This window comes from Eurypyga helias, unplaced genomic scaffold (genome assembly GCF_000690775.1).
Source record: "Eurypyga helias isolate BGI_N326 unplaced genomic scaffold, ASM69077v1 scaffold45327, whole genome shotgun sequence".
Classification (NCBI taxonomy): Eukaryota; Metazoa; Chordata; class Aves; order Eurypygiformes; family Eurypygidae; genus Eurypyga; species Eurypyga helias.
In genome coordinates, this window is record NW_010263229.1 from 308 (window position 1) to 1489 (window position 1182).

Below are 1182 nucleotides of genomic sequence, written 5' to 3' on the forward strand. Positions count from 1 at the left end.
TCAAGCGATGAAATCCAGGGGTCTGTTGAATCCTCCTTTTCTGTTCATGTACTGCCTACGGCCGGAGAAAAGGGGGTGACCCCGGGGACTCACCCCCTTCCCGGGGCTCCCATGCTCCATAAAAACCCCCAAAGGAGGCCTGTAACGGCGCTCGGCGGCCACAGGGAACCCAATTCCCCATGGATTTGCACAAAGGGGGGTGGGAATACTCCCACCACGGAGGCATCTCTCAAGCTGGACCGCTGGAGGATCCTGGCGCTTGCCAGGTCTGGCTAAAACCGGAGCTGAGGCCTGGCAGCGCGGCCAGGCTGTCCGCCCGGGTTTCCCTCGAAAAAGAGAGCAGAATTAACAAATTGAGTGCGTTTGGGGGTTTTTCTGTAAGGAACAGGCAAGCAGCGCCACTCAGGCTCGCTGCTCCCACACGGCACCTCCTGCTCTTTCCATCTCTCCGCTTTCACCGTTTCCAGAAGGAACCAGCGGCCTCTTACCTCCGTTTGACAGTAAAAAACACAAACTTGGCCTTTTTCCCAAAGGCCCCAGAAGCCAGAGAGACGTCGGCTTCAACGTCCGGCCACAGAGTTTCCTCCCTGCAGCGTTATCTCGTCACGGAACTGAAAAACCAGGCTGGGCACAAACCTGTACTTCCTCTTCTGGGACACGTTGATGGCGTACGCGTTGGCGGCACCGTCCACCTTCTTCCCCTGAAAGGCATTAAATTAAAAAATAAGTCTCAAAATTCAGCGTATTTCCCCAAAAAGGGCACGGCGGTGCCGAGCCCGGCAGAGGGAGGTCACTCACTTTCGTTGTGTCGAAGGAGGCGAAGCCCATCATTTTCATCATCTCGATTTCCTCTTCCGTCTTGCCCTGCAAATCTTCCTCTGCCGAGGCCACAAAACGAGAGTTTGATCAACGCCGCCACCGGGGTTCGGCAAAAGCCTCAAAAATAAAGGTGACCCCGGGGCTGTTCCCAGCCCACGCGGGGAATTCGGCGCCTGGGACATACTGAATGGCAAAAATCCACCCCCTCACCTGTGATCTGACGCTCTTTGCTTTTGGAATCCTTTATCTCCTTCTTCTCTTCATCCCGCCTCTCCTTCAGCCGCGGCGGGGAGGAGGAGCTGGATCGGTGCCGTCTCGGCGACCTGACGTGGCAAAGGCGGGCGGGTTGGCAGCTCCCCGGCC

At 57.0% G+C, this 1182-nt stretch overlaps 1 protein-coding gene across 1 annotated transcript; it reads right to left on the minus strand.

Annotated features, from left to right (window-relative positions):
- On the minus strand, positions 1 to 1153 carry SNRNP27 (small nuclear ribonucleoprotein 27kDa (U4/U6.U5); the record flags this gene model as incomplete). The annotated part of the gene is made up of 4 exons (XM_010155963.1): positions 1 to 55; positions 637 to 701; positions 799 to 878; positions 1030 to 1153. Coding segments are annotated over 4 exons (324 nt in total), but the record flags the coding sequence as incomplete, so codon positions are not given.
- Positions 1154 to 1182: the final 29 nt, after the last annotated feature.